Source organism: Eucalyptus grandis, chromosome 3, assembly GCF_016545825.1.
Source record: "Eucalyptus grandis isolate ANBG69807.140 chromosome 3, ASM1654582v1, whole genome shotgun sequence".
Lineage (NCBI taxonomy): Eukaryota > Viridiplantae > Streptophyta > Magnoliopsida > Myrtales > Myrtaceae > Eucalyptus > Eucalyptus grandis.
In genome coordinates, this window is record NC_052614.1 from 1522326 (window position 1) to 1544448 (window position 22123).

General features: G+C 39.0%; 1 protein-coding gene and 1 pseudogene across 2 annotated transcripts; one reads left to right on the plus strand and one right to left on the minus strand.

Annotated features, from left to right (window-relative positions):
* Positions 1-1146: 1146 nt before the first annotated feature.
* LOC104438763 lies at positions 1147-4202 on the plus strand (annotated as a pseudogene).
* An 11627-nt stretch (positions 4203-15829) lies between these two features.
* LOC104435994 (VAN3-binding protein) lies at positions 15830-19167 on the minus strand. Of its 2 annotated transcripts, none has more exons than XM_010048726.3 (8): positions 18916-19167; positions 18737-18811; positions 18565-18633; positions 17874-18240; positions 16715-16885; positions 16532-16581; positions 16271-16319; positions 15830-16133 (listed from the first exon to the last, which is right to left on the minus strand). In XM_010048726.3, exons 1-8 carry the CDS (start codon positions 19108-19110, stop codon positions 15916-15918), a joined length of 1194 nt encoding a protein of 397 aa, XP_010047028.1. In that variant the 5' UTR covers positions 19111-19167; the 3' UTR covers positions 15830-15915. The 2 variants fall into 2 exon arrangements, with proteins under 2 accessions (XP_010047028.1, XP_010047027.1); XM_010048725.3 differs by having other exon boundaries at positions 18737-18820.
* Positions 19168-22123: the final 2956 nt, after the last annotated feature.

The following is a 22123-nucleotide window of genomic DNA, read 5'->3' on the forward strand; positions in this document are numbered from 1 at the left end:
GATGATAATGGCTTTTTGAGACTGTTTGTTGTAAGGACAGGAAAGATCTAGTTGGCTTAACAAAAATCGTTTCTAGGTTGACAATTTTATTTTCCATTTATATTCATAAATGCTACTACTTTTCCCCCCTATTTTTAGTAATTTCGAATATAGCCGCTTTTCTTGAAACCAGAAAAATAATTTCCTTTTTAAAAGCCTATGATTTTGCAATTTGCGGTGACAGTAAATAAATGAACTTTGTACTTGAAACCATCTCGAGAAGGGTAAATAATACATAATGTTTTCAAATTGTTCTAGTTATTAGCATTGCAATTTTTATGACGCTAATGAAAAGAATATGCAAATCAGAGTACACCAGAATTTTCAATCTGTTTATTTAGTAAAGTAGCTTCTTTTGTGATTTTATTTTTGTTCGAGTAACGTTGTAGTGGATAGAGAACTTAGGAATTCAATTAATACATCGGTTTGTTACAATGAACACGTACAATGATAAAATGTCAACGGACCAATTTACATATGATTAGCAGATGTACAAATGCGTTATGTAGATGCAAAAAAATTCACGTTTGAAAGACTAAGCAAAAATCCCTTTTTAACTTCACCAAAATCAAATATTTGAATCATCAGATATCAAAAGGAAATCATTGATTAGAAAATTAATTTACAGAAGGGATCGTATCAATACATTGAATTTTTTTTTTAAATATGATTTTTTTTAATGGAAAGATTGTTGGAGGATACTCGCTAGCCCTCTCTCTCTCTCCAGTCCCTGTTAATTCACTCTCTGTTCTTCCTCGTGAAGCTGCCGCTACCTCAATTTGACCTCGCCGTGTAATGTCTCCTTCCCCATTTGCCCTCCTCCCTTCCTCTACAGACGCCCATTTCGTGATCTGGGCATCTCCCGCTGCACAATCCAACATTGCATGTTAAAGTTCAGCTTTTGAAGCTGTCTGCAATTTGAATTGGATCCATCTCTGTTGGGTTAAGTGAGAAGGCAAACAAAAGATGATCTTGCAGGAGAAAACCAACTGTGGATGAGCTTGCAATGTTTCTGTCATGTCTATATCAGTTATGTCATGCCAATGTGAAGGATTGTTCTCCAAATATCATATGAATAGAATTCAAGTAACTTTTAGCATGGTTGAGGTTAGAGAATATGGATTTGAAAATGCCAATAACGCGCATATATAATTTTCTTTCATTGGCTATCCATGCAAAACTGTTGTGGAAGGTGATTCATTTCCCAGCTGAAAGAGATATAATGGTAGTTTTAGCCAAACCATTTATTTGTTACTCTGATTGTGATGGTGAATGCACTTTCATTTTGTTTATTTTTTGTTCATAGCTATGTCTGATCGAACTCTGATCATCATTCTCTATAGTTTTGCTAACCTATGTGCAATATGATCACTATCTGTGCATTTGCAGCGACCATGCGACAGAGACATCATGTTTCCGCTACTGCTGGTGGTGGACAAGTATTGCAGGATTTGAAAGACCCTCCTGAAGAAAAATTAGAAGAATCATATCTGTTCTTATCGGAAAAGAGAGTGTTTTTGCTATGCTTGGCTGAATGAGTTTGAATTCTTTTCTTGTACAGACATATTTCGACCTGGATGAGCACTGGCAAGCTCTGGAAGTTGTACATTGTCTTGCATTTGGGTAAGTTAGCCTCCGTTAATTCTATAGCTACATCTTTCATACATATTTTTTGTTGCTAGAGTTACTCAGGATGTACATTTCAAAGTTCTTTATATAAATGATCAAGAACAGGTACTGCTAGAACCTTTTAAAGAAGAGCAACTTCCAAAGCTTGCCAGTGATATTTGCTCTTCTTTACAAGGTTCTAGCAGTACTTTTTCTTGATAAACCTCAGTTCATGGTAAATCCTGGAAACTAGAACTTTTTCCATCATAAGTTTGATGGATAACACAAGCGATCAATATTCTTGCTGTCATCTATTTTATGCGAAGCTGCTTTTCTTGCTTTGCAGATGAAGGCTCCAAGGCTGCTCCAGTCAATATTTTCTGCAGTTGGTGATCTCTACTTATATAAAATCTCTCGCCTTATTTTTGGCAATTGCGTCGCTAGATGGGTGGTGTCCATTTGCTATTACGATTTGCAGCATCTATATCATCTCCTTCATACCAAAATTGTTGATTTGTGGAATTTTCAGCTTGAAGTTTAACAATATCGACCTTAACTTTCTGTCAGTTATTTTCTGAGTTGACAAACTGGTTTATGTTCTTCTGCATTACATGGACATTGTCAACTAGTTTGGAAACTGTCCTTACAATCATGGGGCTGTATTACTGGCCGTGTTTGAGAATTTCATCTTGCACTTGATGCCTCATTGACGAGGATATGGGGCTTGGTAGTGGCAGCATTTGCATGTGTAATTCGACCAACAAGTGCCATGCCTTCTAGAGCTTTCTTTGGCCCGTGACAGAATAAGATTCATTTGTTTGGAGGTTCTTCCTGTTGGGTGGGTAATCATGCATCTTTCCTTTCTGGTACGTGTGGCCATTTGATGGCATGCAACTGTTGATGCATTTTACGCGATTGATTTATGCTTCTATTGTACTATATAGGGCGCTGGTGCTTGGACTGGCGACTTTACTTGATCAACCAGTGCATGGCTCATGGGTTTTAGTATTTGTGAACTTTTTCATGTTCAATTTTCTTTCTTTCGGTGGCGACTACTATGGAACACACAAGTGGCACTGGTACTTTACTCAGGGAGTCACAGTGATGCTTTTTACTTTTTTGCATTCTCCTCAGCCAGCGTCATCATGTCCAGAAATTGGAGGTTTTCTGGGCTTATTGCCTGGGTTTTAGTACTTTATTATGTATTTGGCCACAAAGATTTCAGGTACAAGTGATCCCTTTGTATTTGCTTATATGCTACTTTTGAATTCCTTCTTTTTTCTTATTTATTGTCTTTTGTAACCAGATATGTCGACCCGGATTTTTTCTCCCTGTGCTTCTGATAGCTTTGATGTTCTCAGGATTTTCTCTAACTGCAACGTTGGCACGCTACATTTTCTGATGCCAAGACAACAGAAGCTTTGAAACATCCTAATTGCCCTTCAAGAATGCGATGGGCCATCTGCTTCTTGCTTGCAACTAATATCCCTTATACATGAGCTTAGTTCATCAGGTACTCCAGATTTAATCTGCCTTTGATTAAAAAACTGGGATGCTTCTGCTTTCATATGACATTTTCTTTATCCTTTTACCTTGAATACATTGGAATGCCAGCATGGCTCTGACAACTAGGGCCTTTTTCGTAATTCATTGATAAATGTAGGTTGAAAATTTTCTTGTTGAATTTCTGAGTACTTTGGTTTTCTGGATTGAGAGGATCTGAGGATGTGATGACCTTTCTTTCAAGAGAAGCTGCAAAAGATAAAGTGAAGAGTATCCTTTTCCTTATGCCCTGCCATGCCGCACCTTAATATTCAACCCTTTATCGGGACCTGCCCATGTGTTTCTTGAACTGCTTACCAAGGTAATCTTTGATTGATTCCTGTATAAAATCGATCTGTCTGTCTAAGGTCTAAGTCATGGATTTGCATTTGATTTTGTCCAACAGTGAAGAGAGGCGTGTTCCAGATGAGTCAGACCATTTTATAATGGATCCTGTGGGGATTACTGAAGAGCTTGCAAATAATTGGCTGCTACTGAGTCACATAGTGTCATTTGAATCAGAAGAAAGAGCATTAAGGGAATTTTTTGCTGTTGCTTTCTTTCAAAGAGGTGGATACTAACTTCAACTTCAGCACCCACTGTCTTAATCCCAGTGCATTTTCTTTTGGTTTATCTTTCTTCCTAATAACACAAGCTATCAATGATTGCAGGTCAAGAGATTCTTCCATTGCTCACTTCAAGGTGGATCGTGACCTCCAATCATCAGTGGTTGTCTATTGAAGTGTCGGGCTTGAATCTTGCCAGGGAAAAAGAATTTCTTTGACAGAGATTTCTAATGATGTTATATCTTAGCTGTTGGCTTTATCATGAATAGTTAGCCTTTCAAGAGAACAAGAGGCAATCTAATACACTGAACTTGCAGGACTCAATATCATAAAAATGATGCAGATGAGATGATTTGTATCAAGTTTGCTGTAATTTTGGGAGGTCTTTAAGGCCATAAACTCACGGTCTGTATCATTATACAGTCTGCTATTCTCCAAAACAAATGTCTTGATATCGACCTTGTGGCATCCCAGTCTCATGATTTATACAGTTCTTACTTTTCTTCTTAACTAGAAAACAGCCTCATCTCTCTGCCACCCTCAGAGCTGAATGCTTTCTTTGATCTTCTTTGAATGCATCGATCTTCTCGAATTAAAATTGCGTATTTCAAAAGAGATTCTGCAGGTTCAGATATATCACTAAAAGGGTGAGAATTATCTGTAGTCTGGCAGCAGCCCCAGGGATGTGGCAATCGGCCACTGAGGTGTTAAGTGACCTACCGGCTAGTTTTATGCCAACTTAATTTGATTTTTCGTGCAAACCCTCTCTATAGCCCATTCTCTCCCTGTTATCTTTGCTTATCTCTATTTTTTTCTAACACCTGACGTAACTTCTTATTATACATTTGTTTCCTTCCCTAAGACCTTCTTTCTTAGATAACCCTTCTTCTCGCCATTGCTTTTGCTCGGTGAGTTTTACCCAGAGAGAGAGAGAGAGAGAGAGCCTACCTGTAAAGGGGTGGTGCATTCACTCTGGAGGCGTCCGAGATCCATGATCCTGCAATGGCGGCTGGTACAGTTTTGATGGTGCTTTTTGTGATCACTAATGGTGGGGCTTCATGGTGGCAACTTGACTTGAAAGATATAAAAGAAAGTGGACCCTGGACTTTAAAAAAAATAAAAATAAAAATAAATAAATGGTGTTCTCTGCAATTCTCCTTGTTATAGGGTCTTAGATCTCGAAACTCCCTATATGTGTACTGGAGATAAGTTTGGGGAGCAGGGTGTGTTCGGTAGATAAAGATGCTTTTGGCTCTGTTCTTTTGTTTTCTTTTCTTGATAAAAAAGAAGTTCTGGGTCTTATGAAGAAGAAAACGAGCAGAATGTTGCATCGATGCAGAATGTGTCAGCCAGCACATACTTTTCTTGTTTACAGATGATTATCAACGCTCATGCGTGTTGGGCTTCAGCTAAAGTTCTCCCTTTACTACAATTCTCTCTTGGGTATTACCAAAGGTTGAACGCATAAATGACAACGTTCTAGTTGAGATTTTAGGTTACAATTCCTCAGGCATTCTGGGAAACTAATGAAGCTCTTCTTGGGTTTTGATATTCAAAATGGAACTTTAGCTCGTGACCTCAAACCCATTGGAACCAGTCACTTGCAAACGGCTTGTGCCTTAGGTCGATAATACGAGATCATTCAAAATGTTTTGGGACAATTAATATGCTTTCTATATTTATTTCATGATAAATAAATGATTTAAAAAATAATTTCCTTAAAATGATCGCATGTATTGCTTAAAATGATTAGTCAATAAACGATGTCTTTATTATTGACAACAATTTATGTCTAAACCTATCATTGCCCGTCATCGTTGCTCCGCCGCCCTTGTTACCTTCTTTACCACTCTGTCATCATCTCTCAATTGCCACCTTTAGCGCTGTTCCTGACGAGGACTGTATTCGTCGCCTTTAGTGCTATTTCACCGTTGTCTTCACTCTCTCAAGCCATTTTGTTAGGCCACTAAAAGCAGGAATCTAACAGGGGAAGTCATGTTTCGCCTCTTCCCTATCTCCGGGCTCGGTCCTCGATTCAAAAAGCCATACACCGTTGGCTGCATTTTCAGAACTAGCGACTCTAGTTGGCCTACTTGACAACCCGTCAGAACGAGTCGCATCCTGTCTTGTACCCCACGCAACTATGGGAACATATGCTGGCCCTTCAGCTGCGTGCATGATGCAAGCCTAGGGTAGGCTTTCTCAAACAGCAGGATCGGGAGAGTGACTTGCACACAAGAAACGGACGAACAGAAATTTCAGCACTGCGCAAGGTCAGGAAAACAGTTGTATCTTTGTCGATACAGATCGGATCGACCTGATTCCAAAGCCAAATGAACAAAGACTTCTGGATCTACAATTTCTATATTTTGGGTTTTCTGAAATAAGCACTTTAGAATGGTCGAAATTGGGTTGGAAATAACGAACAGAATAGGAAAAGATAGAAACTCCGTTGGTTGCTCTTCTAGGCCTCCAAGGAAGTTGAGGGGCACCGATTCTTCTAGATCGATGATTGCAACTCTTCACGGATGCAGATTTCAAAAGCTCCGACTCTTTTAAGGATGGAGTGAAAACTCTTCTAGGTTTTCAAGGGTTGAACTCTACAAGGTTCATGATACTTGCTTCAAGCAAAGTTTTTTTTTTCATTCATCAAAAGTCATCTGTCTTCTACAAGAAATTGGGCTTATATCATCAAAGAAATAAAGATAGAGCAATGAAACTAGGAGAAATAAAGGAGCATTGAAACTAGGAGATATAGTAAAGGGCATGGAAACTATAAACTAGTAAAAGTGTCACGCGAGCTTCCAAGGTGTCTTTCAAGCTTCCGGGATGGACTTAAGATGTCGATACAGCTTCTCGGTTTCGTCGAGCTTGAATGCGGGCTGATCTTTTTGGTCGAGAGAGTTGGTCTTTAATGTGGGCTGCATCATCCTCCCCATCTTTAAAAGAATTCGTCCTCGAATTCTCACCATCATCATCAGAAGAATCTTCCACCCTACTAGGTGCCAACGTAATCTTCTTGCCTCCTTCAAAAGAATATGTATTTCGATAACCATCATGTATAGTCCTCTTATCGAATTGCCATGGTCGACCAAGAATAATGTGACTAGCATCTATCGGTAGAACATCACACCATATATTGTCATTATAAACAGAACCAATGGACAAATTAACTAGGCATCGTTTTGAAACAGTTACCTCAGCACCTATCTTCAACCACAACATTTTATAAGGCGTAGGGTGCGTTTTTAATTCCAACTTCAGCTTGTTTGCCGCTACTTCAGAAATTATATTCTCACAACAACCAGAGTCAATAATTAATTGACACGCCTTTCCCATGATTGTGCAAGCAGAATGAAAAATATTGGTACGCAACCACCTATCTCCGGTGTCGTCTCGAGGAGTAGGAAAATTTTCCTCACCATAAGAAGTTCGCCGGTGTCGGTATGCACTATTTGTTCATCATCCGCAGCTTCTTCATCATTTTTCAACTCCTCTTCAAGTGGATTCTCAGCATTCTCATCAGAATCATCATCCACCAAAAAGGCTTTATCGGCTGGTCGATTCTTATTGATTCGACAATTGCTAACACGATGACCCAACTCCCCACAAGAATAGCAACGTATTTCGGACATAGCAGGTTGCTTCGAAACATGGGGCTGAGTAGAAGGCTTACTAGCATATTGTTGTCTTTGAGAACGAGAGCGCTCTATTTTGAGTGCCCGTTGGTGTGCATCTCCTAAGTCCCAAATGTCGAGGACTTCCAAGGCGTCTTGAATGTAAAATTGAAGACCGTCAAGTATTTGTTCACAAGCACCTCCTCCGGATCTTGGATATTGTTATGAATCACCAACTCATTGAATTCATTGGTGTATTGGTCCACCGTTCGTGTACCTTGTTTTAGATTTTGGTACCGTTGATAGAGCTCTCTCTTATATCCTTTGGGGAGAAAATATTTTTGAATCTTGCCCTCCATCTTTCTCCACAAAGTGATTGGTGCTTTGCCAACGGCTTGGCGAGTTTGTTTTTCACGTCTCCACCAAGCAATCGCCTTGCCTCGGAATGGCATAGCAATGATCCCAACGCGACGATTCTCCGGAACATTTCGATGCTCAAACACCTCATTCACAAGTGTTAGCCAATCAACAATTTCATCGGAGACTCATTACCTGTAAATTCTGGAACATCTTTCTTGACTTCCTTTTCCCAATCGGCTCACGAATATGTTGTAAACGATGTCGAACATGCCTCCGATCGTGAATAGATTGAACACTCTCCGAAGAGGAAGAGTCACCATGGGAATCTTCAGTCCTGGAACGGGGTGGAGAATTATTTGCTTCAATCCTCAAACGCTGAACTTCTTGCGTCAATTCATCAATTTGTTGTTGCATATTCTCAGCGAGTGTGTGCAATTCATTGAGGGGAACGGTTCTGCCGCCACGACGTCTAGCTTGTCTTGGAGGCATTGTCCTCTCCTCCAAAGCTCTGATACCAAATGATGCAAGCCTAGGGTAGGCTTTCTCAAACAGCAGGATCGGGAGAGTGACTTGCGCACAAGAAACGGGACGAACAGAAATTTCAGCACTGCGCAAGCTCAGGAGAACAGTCGTATCTTTGTTGATACAGATCGGATCGACCTGATTCCAAATCCAAATGAACAAAGACTTCTGGATCTACAATTTCTCAGTTTTGGGTTTTCTGAAATAAGCACTGTAAGATGGTCGAAATTGGGTTGGAAATAACGAACAGAATAGGAAAAGATAGAAACTCCATTGGTTGCTCTTCTAGGCCTCCAAGGAAGTTGAGGGGCACCGATTCTTCTAGATCGATGACTGCAACTCTTCAAGGATGCAGATTTCAAAAGCTCCGACTCTTCAAGGACGGAGTGAAAACTCTTCTAGGTTTTCAAGGGTTGAACTTTACAAGGTTCACGATACTTGCTTCAAGCAAAGTTTTTTTTTCATTCATCAAAAGTCATATGTCTTCTACAAGAAATTGGGCTTATATCATCAAAGAAATAAAGATAGAGCATTGAAACTAGGAGAAATAAAGGAGCATTGAAACAAGGAGATATAGTAAAGGGCATGGAAACTATAAACTAGTAAAAGTGTCACGCGAGCTTCCAAGGTGTCTTTCAAGCTTCCGGGATGGACTCAAGATGTCGATACAGCTTCTCGGTTTCGTCGAGCTTGAATGCGGGCCGATCTTTTTGGTCGAGAGAGCTGGTCTTTAATGCGGGCTGCATCAGTGCACATTATCCGATTTTCCAATACAGCCGGCGTCATCTTGAACCACTGTATGAGATGGTGGGCATTGATCTAGATCATCCCTTGAAGCCATTTTTCTGGCTGCCTTGAATTAGAAAGGCTAATACCTAGTTAGAACATCGCATCATGAAAGTGGACATGCAGCTAGCTCGTGCAACATGCCCATGACAATGGAAGAGCGACCCTGCAATTACAGATGCGTCTCATCAATAATGTCTCTCCAAGAGGGCCAATTTGGGTGTAGGAAATTGATATATCGTATTACAACTATTTAACGTCATTGTCATATCATATGGTTCCATGCTGAATCAAGAAAGAGGCCATGCTAAGGATTAGTCCACTCATGTGATCATCACTTGAATCTGCAAGACAATTATTAAGAGATAATTAGTTGGTTCATCTGAATATCACAACGATGCTTTCTTCAGAGTTTTCTTGTTGTAGTTTTTCCTTTGGAAAACATATTTTAAGGCCTGCTTCGAATTCAAACCCCACAATTAGTTAGTTGCCTATCATCTGCATAGGTCCATCGCATGAATGGCTGAATTGATGGGATTTGCAAATGTGAAATCCATTCTTATAGCTGTCCATTGATGCAAAAAAAGGGTATGATGGATTATTCCTAGCGAGCAGATCTTGATCACAAACGTCTTTGCGCAGAAGTTAACCGGGACAGCCTTAAATGTGAATTTTACTGAATATTATTCAGCATGCAATGTGGTGGAATCTATGCGGTGTTAGTGTTTGAAGGAGGCCATTGTTTATGGGAGGAGATTGGCAATTGGCAAGTGTGTGTTCTTGAAGATGGATCAAGAAAAGGAAAAAAAAAGGAGTGTTATCAAAGAGCAGATATGAATATAGCAAATAAATGACTTACTGGATTAATACCTCGCTTTATCGATAATGTCAATATAGAATGGATTTTTGTTCGTAGCAATCCTTGAAAAACTTAATTTCCATGGACCGTGTTAGATGAATGTGAACAAGCATCCAATCGAATATTATCTCAGCTGAAATAGTAGAGAAATTTTGGAATTTAAACGAATATTCATGGGTCGTTGTCTAGCAAGACTTTTGGGAAACATATCTTTCGACACAATTCGACTTGATGCATAGTATGATAATCCAACAATAATTATTCAACCAAGTGACGAGAGAAATTGAAAACACATCCTGTGTGTCCCACATTTTGGGATAGTAGTGGTCCCTCCTGGGGTTGAAACTTCTGTACATACAATGCAATTGTTCTCCTCCCACCAAGAGAGAGAGAGAAGGAAAAACTTCTATATGCATTACCCTTGCTAATATTATTCCTGAAGCTGTGGAGGCTCTTTTGACGCTCCCGATATCATTAGAGAAAGATCAAGATCGAAAAGCGACCTCCGCTCAACCAAGACACGACAGAGGCGGGTTTTCTCATTACAAATAAAAGTAAGAACTCTAAGGAACATGATTCCGGGGTGCGACGACGTCGATGTTGACGTCGAGACTTTATTTCAGAGAACAGCGGACTATATAGCGTTGCTGAAGCTGTGAGTTCGTGCTCTTAAGAGCCTTCTAAAACTGTATGAATCTTGGTATGATGCTGTCCCATCTGTCCCTTTGTATTGTGGTTTGGGTCACTAGCAAAGTATCGTGGGGCATACATGCCTGTCTATTGCCTTAGTTACCAAGCATCCTTCTCTTTTCACGTCGTGTCATCGATCATCTACGTAGGTAAATAAGACAACAAGCGTATGACGTCTTGTCCTTGGTAGGAATAAGTGTGCTGTGTTGCATATATACAAGGAGGCGCTATAATTTCCTCTATGTCAGCCTCCAATCATTTCGTTGATTGATGGTTTACTAAGCTAGGAACGCAAACTTACCACCATGTTCATCACCCACTAATCAGAAGAGTTTCTCCGACAGAGATGGACACTAGTAGCCTAGTAGGTGCGTTTAGTTGCTTGAAGGCTAGGTAAATCATTTTCTCTGTACTTATACAAAGCATTTTACTAACAGGAGATTTTGGTAATACAAATAGATAGACGTGGAAGGCCAAGGCACCAACAACAAAAAAATCAAGGCATGGACAACTGTCAAAGGTTTGAACTTAGTCGGGTCATGGGGTTTGCACGGTATTCCATCTCTTGTGCTTGTTCTCGAAGGTCATAAAGAGAGACATTGATAAGAAAAAGGATAAAAGAAAATCATTTGCGATTTCAATATTGATTAAGATGCTTATTATTTCATTCATCGCATTATACAAGTGTATTGTGAAAAGATATGACTTAGCTTGCAAATAATCATATTAATTTCATTATGAGTATATTGACATCTAAATTTTGATGACCTATTTACTTATTTATTGCATAAAAGAATTAGGGATCGACCATGACCACTAAACAAAAATATTATTAATTATTATTATTATTTTTTTTGCATATCAAGAGAATTTTCATTGGATAGTAACAAACCCACATAAATTATATTTCGAATTGGACTGGTGGAAGGAAGTTTTGAGCTTGATTAAATTATATGGACTAAGCCCACAGGAGTACAAAATTTGGCCAATCCCACTAAATATATGTATTATGTATATAATATGGCGAACAATCACATGTGCATGGCCTAAACTAGGAAGATTATATTCTTGTATTAAATTGGGAAGAGGATAGGCATATCCTTTGAGAATTTCGGCAAATACGGATACGAGAGGCGAAGATTTTCTAATTAGGAAACGTGCAAATTGTTTCGATTTTATGAAGGCACAGGATTCTTGGCAAGAAAAGGATTGTGGGCACACGATAAAATTTGGAAAGATTCATTACCTCAAGGAATGGCAATCTGAATATAAACAATCAAGAGCAAAAAATAATCAAGCAGAGAAAGTACACAAACGTTCACCCACAGACAGCAAGTTAAAGTTCTATCCTTGGAGCCCAAATTCTTCACTTATAAAAACAAAACACATTCGCTAATGGGGGAGGAAAAAAAGTACAAAAAAAGAGAAGTATTCAAAGTCAATTTCTTTCTGTCGCCGTGGGCATTGACGTCTAGACTTGGAGGAAAATTTTTACGATCACCTTCTGACGTGATCTCCACCACCATCCTCATCCCACCGTTCACTTCTTCATTCACGCCTCCACTCACTACACTGGACAGGCACAGTACATATTAACCGAGAGAATGAACTGCAGAAAGTTTACCGAGAACGGTGAAGGTCTTCTTCCATCTCTCCGTCTGCTCTCGGTGTGTTCCCCACAAGCCCGGGCGTTCCAAAAGCAGTCCTTGCGATTTCCCACTCCACCCTGGGAAGAGAAAATTTCGGGTGGTCCCGTCTTACCATGTCGGTCACGCGCCTCTCCACTCGTTGATCACCATATGTCTAGGTGGAAGTTTACATTTTAGATTTTTCACAAACACCCCTCAACTTCACCTTCGTCATCTCCACAAAAGGCATAGCCATTCCGATGACCAAGTTTCAAAACTTCAAAGTTTCGTTGTCATGAGTTTAGTAAGAGAAAAAGTGCTAGTTCTGATATGAATGCTCTCATTTTAAAGAAGCTTGTAAAAGATTTTTGCAAAGATTTAAGGTTTTCTGAAAATGCGACAGTGACATTAGGAAATTCACTAATCTTCGCTCTAGTAATAGACTAATGCTCTCTTCACCTGGAAAAAAAAAAGAATACCGAACATTGACTTAGCCAAGTAAGGACACCCAACTTAATTATCCTCTCCAGACAAAGGTAAAGCACGTGTGTACAAACAAACACACTGCACCAGCATTTCAATTGGCCACGCCTTAGGTTTACAATTTGAGCAAATGACACATGTTCTCAGTAGTCGAAAATGTAATCACATTGTTCAACTTTGCGTGATTCAAGGCTCAAAGTGATTGAGGGGTACTTTATGGAAGAAGAATAAGTGACTAAGAAAGGGGTTTTTGAAAATTTGAAATGTGGCCCTAACAAGGCACATGGCAATCAATGAGTGGAGAGGTGTGTGGCCGAAATAGTAGGGCTGGACCACCAAATATTCTTGTACTTGGTGCCTCTCCTATAATCCAGTGAAAAAAGGGCTTTGCTATCATATTCTTGGGTTAATTCCCAAAAAAAGCACCAACTTTAGGTCGATGGACAAATCTGGCCCAAACTTTTTTTTCTCGTAAAAAAACCAACTTTAGGTCGAGTGACAATTTTGGCCCAAACTCTTTTTTTTTTGTCTCGTAAAAAAGACAAACTTTAGGTCGAGTGACAATTTTGGCCCAATTTTTTTTTTTTTTTTTTTGTTTGGAAAAAAATCATTAACTTTCATTTAAATTCTAAATCTGGCCACCCTTAACTTATATTCATGGATTGTCCTTAATCCATGTGCACTTGTTGGCTAACACCATCCATTTTCTTCTTGTTTGAGCCATAGCTTGAAGAATAACGGTGAAACTATGCCATCTCTTATACTTCACTAGCAAGTAAAAAAATCTCCCGATTGAATTTCTCTCGCTAGACTTTATTGTTTTGTCGTAATATGAAACCAGATCACCGCATGTCAAGAGAAACCATGAATGAGATCCACCAACCTCACAAACCTAGAACCTTTTCTCTTGAAATAAGGTTAACTTCAAATAGAAAATTAATGGTAGGGGTTTTTGTTATTTTTATGAGACAAAACAAAAATGGGGCCGAATTGTCACTTAACCTAAAGTTTGTGCTTTTTTACGAGACAAAAAAGTTCGGGCCGATTTGTCCCCTGGACCTAAAGTTTGTGCTTTTTCATGAGACAAAAAAAAGTTTTGGCCAGATTTGTCCATCGACCTAAAGTTGATGCTTTTTTATGGAATTAGCCCCATATTCTTTGATCATCTTCTCCATCTTGTCTGAGTACTGAGACAGACTCGTCCCCTCTTGCATCTTGCTTGGAAAGAACCGTTGCCGAAAAAACTTCATGTTTACCATTGTCATTGACTCATACATTCTTGGTGGAGTCTCCCACTGAAACTAGTACCTTATCTTTAACTGCCATTAGCACCAAATCCGTGGGCTTCTCTTTTCTCAAGAATGAAAAAAAAAGAAAAAAAAAGATCATGTTCTTTGATAAAGGAATTGCATTCTCATCTTCCAAACATCTACATTTCGAGGAAAAATCTTTCGATGCTTGACAATCGTATGCATTAATGCTATATTTGAGCTATTGTGAAAATAATAATAGATTGTGAGTCACCACTTCTTAAAGAAATTGACCTGCAATAATTTGTAATTATTTTATTGCAGCCCAAAATATAATATTATTCTTACAATGAATTAAAGACGGCCACATAAGCATTTCTTCTGAAAAATAGTTTGAAATTTCATAAAATTGTTGGAAAGTTCTCAATAAGTTTTTGGGAAATCATGTGATCAATAATGTTTTCTTAACAATTTTTTTTTTTTACCCTTATGAACTTTTTTAGAAGTCAGCCCATACAAAAAAATAATCCAGTTTATTTTGACGGAACAGTGGAATTGCCCCCTCGAATCCCTAGACCGTGAGCTCTTCCTCTCTCATTCTCTCTACTTTTTTTTTTTTGGGTCAGACATTCTCTCTACTTTTTTTTTTTGGGTCAGACATTCTCTCTACTTTACTAAGCTGTAAAGTAAAGTATGTTCCACACTGTAATAATTTTAACTTTTGGAGTTAATAATTGTGCACTTAATTTCAAACTTAATATAAGAGCCAGAGGAGTACACCGTTGGTCATTCCTTAAATTGATTCCCGATATTTTGGGATCAAGTTCACTTTCCGTTGACAGCAAAAAATGCCGAAGTCTTCGGCTGTCGGCTTAGGCTGAGAAAGACCGAATGAAATACAGTAGAGGTAAAAATTTGTCAAGTATTGAAAGCTTTCAACCGACAAGTATAGTTAATTGACAAAGTGAATGGTTCAAGCTGATGGAAGACATAACAGGGAAAAACTAAGCCCCATAACATGAGCGTCAGTAGATAAATCCTAACCTAGTCGACAAAGGGTCGTGACTAGCATGACTTGTGATGAGCTGGATGCAAAGTAGTCATCTAAGCAATTGAACCGAAAATTCAGGACACGACTTGGTAGGGTCATTGACATAGGCATGAAAAAGTGAAACTGACACAATTTTCAGGTATTAGATGCCAAAGATGTCGGAAGCCACTAATAATAGAGGCCGAGAAATGTGGGTTGGTACAACCGTGGAGTAGTGGAGCAAGGGAGTTCAAAAGTAACCGGTGATGTTGGATGTGTAGAGTGGAGAAGCAACTTTGGGTAGTCGAATTGTGTTTGTGTTGATTAAGCATCTTTAAATACAAGCTGCTGAATTCTAAGAGCCATGTAAAATGTATTAATTTCTTTCTAATCATCATGAACTGTTGGTAGTAGCCATAAATTCTAGAATTATAATTCGTATAGGGCATCGCCCATCAATCAATGAACAACAATTGTTCATTTTTTCCTAGTTTTACATCTTAGTACTTTTTTTACATAGTTGGACACGATTGTCTCCAGTCTCAGTACTTTTTAATTTTCTTGTTGATTTGCATTTCCTATCCGAGAATCAACAGATGACTATGCACGTCCTTCATCGATCTATTCATTGATACACAAATCGAAAGGTATTTCATTGATAATTTTTGGCAAAACAATTTCATACTCAATAGTTTTTTTTTTTTTTTTAATTTAGACTTACTAAAAAGGTTTGCTCTTGTATGGCAACCCCACATTTAAGTTCAATCAAGAAATAAGGAGTTAGAAACATGATATCTCTATTGTGTCTTTGCTAATCTCCCACCTTATTGGTTCTTTAAGCCGCGACTATGGCAGAAAGAAATAATGTGCTTGACAAATATTGTATTAATATACATAAACGACTTTATAATGCATCCATACAATATGTTAGGGCTTTATTTCCTATAGAACTGAAGCTCATAGTTGCTAAATGAAGCGGACAGGATCAGTAAATGATTGATAGTGGTTGTCCATAACTTGTATCGTCGATAATCATCCACCATGTCCAGCTTAATTGTTCCACGGCTTGTCGTCAATACAATGAGATAGCATGTCTCGGTCTCTCCGGCCTCTCCATCCTTATATAATTCAGCATGCAAGTCCAATACAATGCCTATTCAAAAAGCATATTCATCGAGTGATTAACGATAATGGTGAGAGATTAATTCGAATCCATCGTCACATAAATTTACAGAAAAGGGAAAGAATCGTGGACGTTTAAGAGGCCAAGATGGAAAAGAGAGAACGTACTTTCCTGTTTGCTTTTCAACAGATTGAGCTTCCTAAGTTGGAGAATCACCTGAAAAGTAAGAACGAGGCATGGTCGATTCACTTGATAATTCGCACTCAATATTGCTTGATATATCTATACCAGTATACAAGACAAGAAATTTCATATGCATGATAATCTTGCGACTCGAACGGATTTAGTTTCCTAGGCGGCCATTAAAATTCACAAATCTTTCTCCTGTATATCGTAAATTATACTCGCCGGTAGACATAAACACACACCTTGGCTTCGTTGTTTAGGAATAAGGAAACTGTTCTCGCCACGTACCTCCCTGTCCGAATTGATTCATAAAGTAGAAAAGCATTAGTTTTAGAGGTGTAAGACGATAGTAATTAGTAAATAAGATAGACGATTATAGCATGATTAGTAGTAGAGTTATGCACTAGGATCCCAAGTTTACGAACCATCTGGCGTTTCGATGCTGAGCTCAGCACCTTTGGCTAAGACCGAACGGCCTTTGTCGAAGTCGAAGTCAAAGTCGTTCTGGTCCTGGTCAATTGGAAGAACTGGTGAAGTACCCTTTAATCTGTTCCTGCATCCGGTCCTTGCCTTGAGTGTGGCAGCTCCTCTTAATGCTGAACATGGCATTCATCAAGCAATACATGACAGATAGAGTTAATTGAGAAGATTACATAGTAATAATGTGAAATTTGCTCAGCTTATAAGGAAAAGAGGAATAAGTTTGGCTGATAAAATTAATTTTATTCTTTGGCTAAGATGAACTAATGAATTGAGAGAATTTTCTTTGTTATTGCATAAATTTGCATGTTTGCGAACCGCAACTCGGGTTTGCAAATCTAGTGTATTCCTAGATTCTTGTTATCACCCCTTATGCTTGTATTAGAGTCGGCGAGATCGCTGGAAAGAGGAGTCATGTTTGATTAAGGCGACAATCGAAGCAATGTCCCCCTAGTGAAGATGAAGGGTGCATGCCTTGTTGATGGCCTTTCGCCGTCTTAAGGCATCTATACAACCATGGAGGCGGAACTTCTAAGGATTCGAAACATGTTCATGGAAGGACTTGGTCTGGGGAGAAACCTGAAATAGCTGATCAAGTGGCACCGCGCCACCCTAGCCAACCGTTTGAAAACCCCGTTTTAGTGGTTTGAATTTATCACGAACTGTTTCGATGAATATTTCAATATCCCCCGGAGCATAGAAAGGTGAAATTAGTGAAATATAAGTTCATGTGCGGGAGTCGAGTTTCCTATGTTTAAGATTTCTAGGACTTTTGAGATATGGTTTATTTCGATTTAGAATTGATTTAGGATTCCATGCTAACTCGTTTCCTAGTTTGAACATTTCCATTTTTCGGGGTTCTTTTAGTTATAAATATTGCTTTATCTCTCATGCAAATCAATATTTTTTATCAAAAATTTTCAGAATGAATTAAGAGAGTTTTCTCAATGAATTATGCCTTGAGTGCGTGTATTAATTTCGTTCGTGTTTATTGATCGCATGTACCAAATAAACTAAGTTTCAGATTGATGAACTAAAATTGCCCTATCATAAAATAAGCGAGCTTCATTAAAGAGAAATCAAATTGAAAAGTGAGCGCCTTACATGTAGTAGCTGCGGCAGTGAGTGTCAAGATGTCACCTGCGCTGGTGCTGCTCGTGGCTGATCTTATCACATTGCTAAGCTGCTCCCTCTTCGCTCCCATCGCCTCCGCCACCTGCGCGCACTGTGCCGCCACGAGGGCTGCTGCAGATGCCACCGCTGCTTCCTTCTCTGAGCCCAGGGATAAAGGCTCACCGCTCTTTGAGCTCTCAGCAGCGATGGCAGCTAGGGCAGCCGCCACACCTGCCACCGATATCGCTGCATGAACTTCGGTTCTTTGCAACCTCTCTTCTTCCTTCCTCTTTAGCTTCATCTCTTTCAACCACTTCTTAATTGAGATGATCTTGAACGACATCATCTTCCACGGAGCCTGTGCGAAGGGAGCATGAAATCCAATCCAATAGGAAAAGTCATATAATTACGAAAACAATAACGATAGTTACACTAAGATCGGTTTATCACTAAGATCGGTTTTCATGAAAATTAATGTTAAAATGACAAGGCAAACAGTTGTCTAACGTCTGAATATAACGACCCCCTTGTCTAAATAATCTAAGTTCACTTGCATGCTGTCGCATCTTAATCAGCCATAACAATTTTGCGACCGGCTTCTAGTTTACAATCTTAGCATTAATCATCTGAAAAATCAATCATGAAGCTTCACGTTGCTACATATCTGAAATATTTCACTTACCCATTTTTTCCTGAAACAGCTGTTATAGTTTAGTTCTGGGTGCATAGCCTGTTGCATCCATATCCACGACTGGGGAAAAAAATATGAAACAATATCTTATCATTAGTACAATTATTCAGTTATTTATGTCCGAGTATCAATACATGATTTGAGTTCACTGCGTTATATCTACCTTGACGTCATTTGATTTCCATGGAGGTAAAGACTTGAAAGCTGCATCATCCATGGTCACGCTATTGTCCATCCTCTGCAAATTCTACATCTCAACATCATACTTTCCTCTCACCAAAATAAAACTCGCGCGTGATAACGCGATTTTTCAGCAAGTTAAGTCGCTCAACTTTAACTTACCAGGAAATTGTCAGGAGAGCTCATCTCTTTCTCTAGTTTCTCAATCGGGGGATCGAGCAGGACAATCGACTGGTTATGAGGATCGTGCGACGGAGGCTGAAAGGCTTGGACCGCGAAATCGCACCATGCGCGGGAGAGAAAGTCCATGGTCTCGGGGTGAGCTTGAGTTGGTGCGGAGCTGAAGTTGGACTCCATCTGAATGCGATTGCTTCTCAAGAATAAGAATGAAGAGATTAGGAGATGAGGAGAGATATGGGCAAGCTCTAAACATGGGGGCGTATGCTTAAATAGATAGTTCTTAAATCCGTATTAAATTAATAATTTTGCTGAACTTTGTATTGTGGGGCACGACTCTGACATCACACTGTGGCCCGTTTAGAGCGTCGTGGTGGTGTGTGTCATCATAACCCCCTAGGCCTTGATCATAGAAGATCTCGATTGATTTCATGACTAACATAATGAATTTAAAAAGAAGAAAGTAAGAAAGGCAATGAAAAGCATTGATTTAGTTTCAGGATCAAGTTTAGTGTTTCTTTCTTAATGAAACATATAAAGATTGGCAAGATAGAGCCCATTATTATCCTTGATATCCCCTCTCTTTTCTAAGAATGAAGCTAGAAGCTTGAGTTATACGTTTGAATAGAGTTAACAAATGTCCTAGGTAAGATAAATAATATGAACATTTATTGAGATACTTTCTCTTTTGGCCCTCAGTGACACTTATCGAGATGCTTTTGAAATTGAAAAATGAACACATGTCCAAACAAAAAAAGAAGAGGGGAAAAACATACCCTCAAAATCAAATCTCTCAAGTTTCCAAAATATATTTAATAAGTCTTGATAAGTTTCCTGAAAGCACTCTCCATAATTTCCCATGTTAGTTTAAATGGTTTTAAAGCTCTTTTCTCTTCTGGAGTAAAGAAAAAGTTGTGGACGTTTATTTAAGCACTGAGTTTTAAATGTCCAAAATACAAATAAAAATTTGTCCAACAATCATTGAAACCGGTGGCTATATATGACTAATTTCTGATCAAACATGGAACCATGATCTTATCAGTCGATTTTCAAAAAATAATTGGCAGTACTTTATTTACCGTTTATTTTTTTTTTCCTACTTAACGGATCAAGTAACCGTTCCTTACTATGCCAAGTGAATTTCCACTTTTTAGCACTTATTAATATTTTTATTTTTTGATTGCAACATTTAATTGAGTTATATCGAACGGAGCTTAACATGTTGATATGGGTCTTAAATATAAAGATCATTCCAGACACGTGTATCTGCCATTGCCAGAGCACAATTTCAACTTCGAAGTACTTATCACCAACATATGCAACTTGTACCTTTTTCTCCCCCTCCATATACAACTCATTAGTGATCTAAATGTTTGTTTCAAACATATTCCAGACACGTGTATCTGCCGCAGACATGTGTCTGCGGAAGACAAGGAGGGACATTCAACAGTAAATGACAGGTTGTTTCCCATCCCTTGATGCAAATCATAAAGTTTCTCCCAACGAAGTGGACAGATTTTAGATGTATGAAGTTGGAAAAAGTGTGAGGTTGGGAGCTCGCGGAGCAGGTATTGCCTACAGAGGATTGGGGATCTTGATTCTCTAACATTCCCCCTCAAATTGGGGTAAAAGATTCGATTCCCAATTTGGTTGGAGAGTAAGATGAGATAAGCGGGATAGAGACTTGGTAAATATATCGCTAATTGTAGATGAGTAGAAATATACTGAATACGAATAGATCCAGAAGAGACTTTCTCACGGACAAAGTGAAAGTCAACTTCAATGTGCTTGGTTCGAGCATGTAATATTGGATTGGCGGTGAGAGAAATTGCTGATTTGTTGTCACAATATATAGTAGTAGGTGGCTGAAGAGAAATCCCTATATCTCGTAGCACAAATGTGATCCAGTGAGTTCAGCCGTGGTCGAAGCAAGTGCACGATACTGCCGGTTGAAGATCTAGAAATGAGGTTGCTTCTTGGCCGACCAGGATAGTAGATTGGATCCAAGAAATGTGCAAAAACCTGTTGTGGAACGTCGTGTTGTTGGACAACCAGCCCAATCCGCATCGAGAAACCATAGAGATGTACTTGAACTTTGAGAATGGAGATAGATTCCAAGATGTATAGTACCTTTGACATATCTAAGTACTCTTTTTAATCGATGGAAATCTCCAACGGTAGGCTGTTGCATCTTTTGACAGAGAAGATTAGTAGCAAATGCCGGATACGGTCGAGTAATGGTTAAGTATTGAAGAGCACCAACCAAGCTTCTGTATTCCATAGGATCTGTAAGTAGATTTGCAGTGTCAGCCATGGAGATTGATCGAAGAGGCAGAGGTGTTGAGACTGGTTTACAGTCGGCCATATAAGCTCGTTTCAACAAGTCAATAGCATATTTAGTTTGACACAGAAAGAGAGTCTGTGAAGTTCGTTTGGCCTCAATACCCAAAAAATAGTGAAGATACCCAAGATCTTTCATATGAAACGAAGACTAAGTTTCGAATAAGATCGGTTAAGAGATGTGGTGAACTCCCAAATCAAGATGATATCATCAACATATAGGAGCAAGAGAACTCGTATGTGAATTTGTATGTAGAACAAATAACGATGGATCTGGCCGTGGTCTGCGAAGAAACCATTTTCGATTAAAAACTTGCTGAATTTATCAAACCAAGCTCTTGGTGCTTGTCGAAGACCATATAGAGACTTGTGGAGTAAACAGACATGGTTTGGCTGATGAGGACTGATAAAGCCAGGTGGCTGTTCCATGTACACTGTCTCGTTCAAATCTCCATGAAGAAAAGCATTCTTAACATCAAGCTGGTGTATTGGCCAGTGTCTTATCATAGCAAGAGATAACACTATTCGAATTGTTGTGTGTTTCACAACCGGACCGAAAGTCTCGGTGAAGTCTAGTCCTTCTTCTTGGTGAAAACCTTTGGCGACTAGACGAGCTTTGAGTCCGTCAAGACCGCCATTTGGTGTGAGTTTGGTCTTATAGACCCATCTCGCAGCCTATTACATGCATCTGGTTAGTTCTAGGAATCAATGTCCATGTTTGATTTTCAGCAAGTGCATCCATCTCTTCTTTCATAGCCCTATACCGGCTTGATTAGCTAAAGCCGACTTGATAGACTTTGGTTCCATAGGAACTGGATAATCACTAAATAAGCATACTTTGGATTTGGTTTTT

Bases quoted from the DNA above. Each gene is read 5' to 3' on its own strand.
- LOC104435994 (XM_010048725.3), bottom strand. From the start codon at position 19,110: ATGGAGTCCAACTTCAGCTCCGCACCAACTCAAGCTCACCCCGAGACC. The intron at 16,886-17,873 runs GTAAGGCGCTCA...TGCCATGTTCAG, and splicing joins CACTGCCGCAGCTACTACAT to CATTAAGAGGAGCTGCCACA. The intron at 16,320-16,531 runs GTGTGTGTTTAT...CTTACTTTTCAG, and splicing joins TCCTAAACAACGAAGCCAAG to GTGATTCTCCAACTTAGGAA.